The sequence below is a fragment of the Mandrillus leucophaeus genome, unplaced genomic scaffold, assembly GCF_000951045.1.
Source record: "Mandrillus leucophaeus isolate KB7577 unplaced genomic scaffold, Mleu.le_1.0 Scaffold48, whole genome shotgun sequence".
In the NCBI taxonomy this organism is placed as follows: Eukaryota; Metazoa; Chordata; class Mammalia; order Primates; family Cercopithecidae; genus Mandrillus; species Mandrillus leucophaeus.
This window is the reverse complement of record NW_012105142.1, coordinates 475,284-476,533: the sequence shown is the minus strand read 5'-3', so window position 1 is coordinate 476,533 and position 1,250 is coordinate 475,284. Positions and strand designations below refer to the sequence as shown.

At 44.1% G+C, this 1,250-nt stretch overlaps 1 protein-coding gene across 1 annotated transcript in view; it reads left to right on the top strand.

The window, feature by feature from the left end:
* Positions 1-1,250, top strand: part of GPATCH1 (G patch domain containing 1) — a 47,651-nt gene that overhangs the window by 21,443 nt on the left and 24,958 nt on the right. Inside the window, exon 7 of the mRNA XM_011995278.1 lies at positions 884-963. Within this exon, the coding sequence (XP_011850668.1) occupies positions 884-963 (80 nt within the window). The remainder of the gene's footprint in view (positions 1-883; positions 964-1,250) is intronic.

Genomic DNA, 1,250 nt, shown 5'->3' with positions numbered 1-1,250 from the left:
AAAAAAAAAAAAAAAAAGGAAAAAAGTCCAACATGAGTCAAAGCACAAAGGATGGTTTTGTGGGGAGGGGAGAGATGCGGTGGTGCTGAGTGATCAGTGGCTAAAAGCCTTAGCTCATCTGCACTGCGGTCTGCTCCTGCTTCAGGCCTGAGCTCGTAGCCTGTGAAAGAACTCATGATTGTCATGTAGAAGGGGCTTTTGAGTGCAGAGAATACAGTTCATTTATACGGACTTTTGGCATAACCAGTACATGCAGGAAAACTTTGAGAATGAAATCAAAGAGATTTTGTTGATGGGATTGTCCCTATGACCAGGAGACGATCCACCTCCAGGTCAGAGGGCGTTGGTCATTCAGTGTCCTATGTCTGTGATCTTTATGTCTTGTTAAAGATTACAGGCCAACCTGGTGGCATTGCCTTTCATCCCTATTTGGATTGTTGCTAAGGAGATGGCCAGGTAGTCACCCTGCAGTTCTTCACCTGGTTCTACACATGACGCACTCACAGGTGTGATTTGGGTGTTTCTCCATACTTGTCCTCTTGGTGGTTTTTCTTGATCTTTTACTCCACGGGGTATATCCTTTGGTGCCCCTAAGGTACTTTTTCTAAAAGTCACATCAATGTACTTGTCTTGGAGGACCGCAGCCTTGTTACCTGGGTAGCCCAATTTGTGGAGGGCGGTGTGGGCTGGGTCCCAGTCACTGAGTCAACAGAGGCGTGGGGCTTTGCTTGCCACTCGTTCTTCCCTTTACTGCTGCTGCTGAGTGATAGCAGGTATGATACGTGCTGTTTACGTTCTTAGAGGTAACATAAAACGCTGACGTGTTCTGTCTTATTCCTGATCGTCTCTACTTCTGGAATTAATCTATGACATCATTTTGTAGAATCAGAGAAAGACCTTCGATACATTGGCAAAATTTTGGATGGATTTTCCTTGGCTTCTAAACCTTTGTCTTCTAAGAAAGTAAGAAAAACTTTTTTTCTTTCTTTTTTTTTACTGGTTTAGTTCTTAAAATATTTGCTGCTATGTGATCTGAGTTCTATTAACAACGGGAAAGATAAGTAAATTTTGTTTTCAAAAAACAACAGCCTGGTTACTAGTGATTGTCTAGAAAAACATTCTATGTTAGAAATATCAGGGCCACCGGGCGCGGTGGCTCATGTCTGTAATCCCAGCGCTTTGGGAGGCCGAGGCGGGTGGATCAGAAGGTCAGGAGATCGAGACCATCCTGGCTAACACTGTGAAACCCC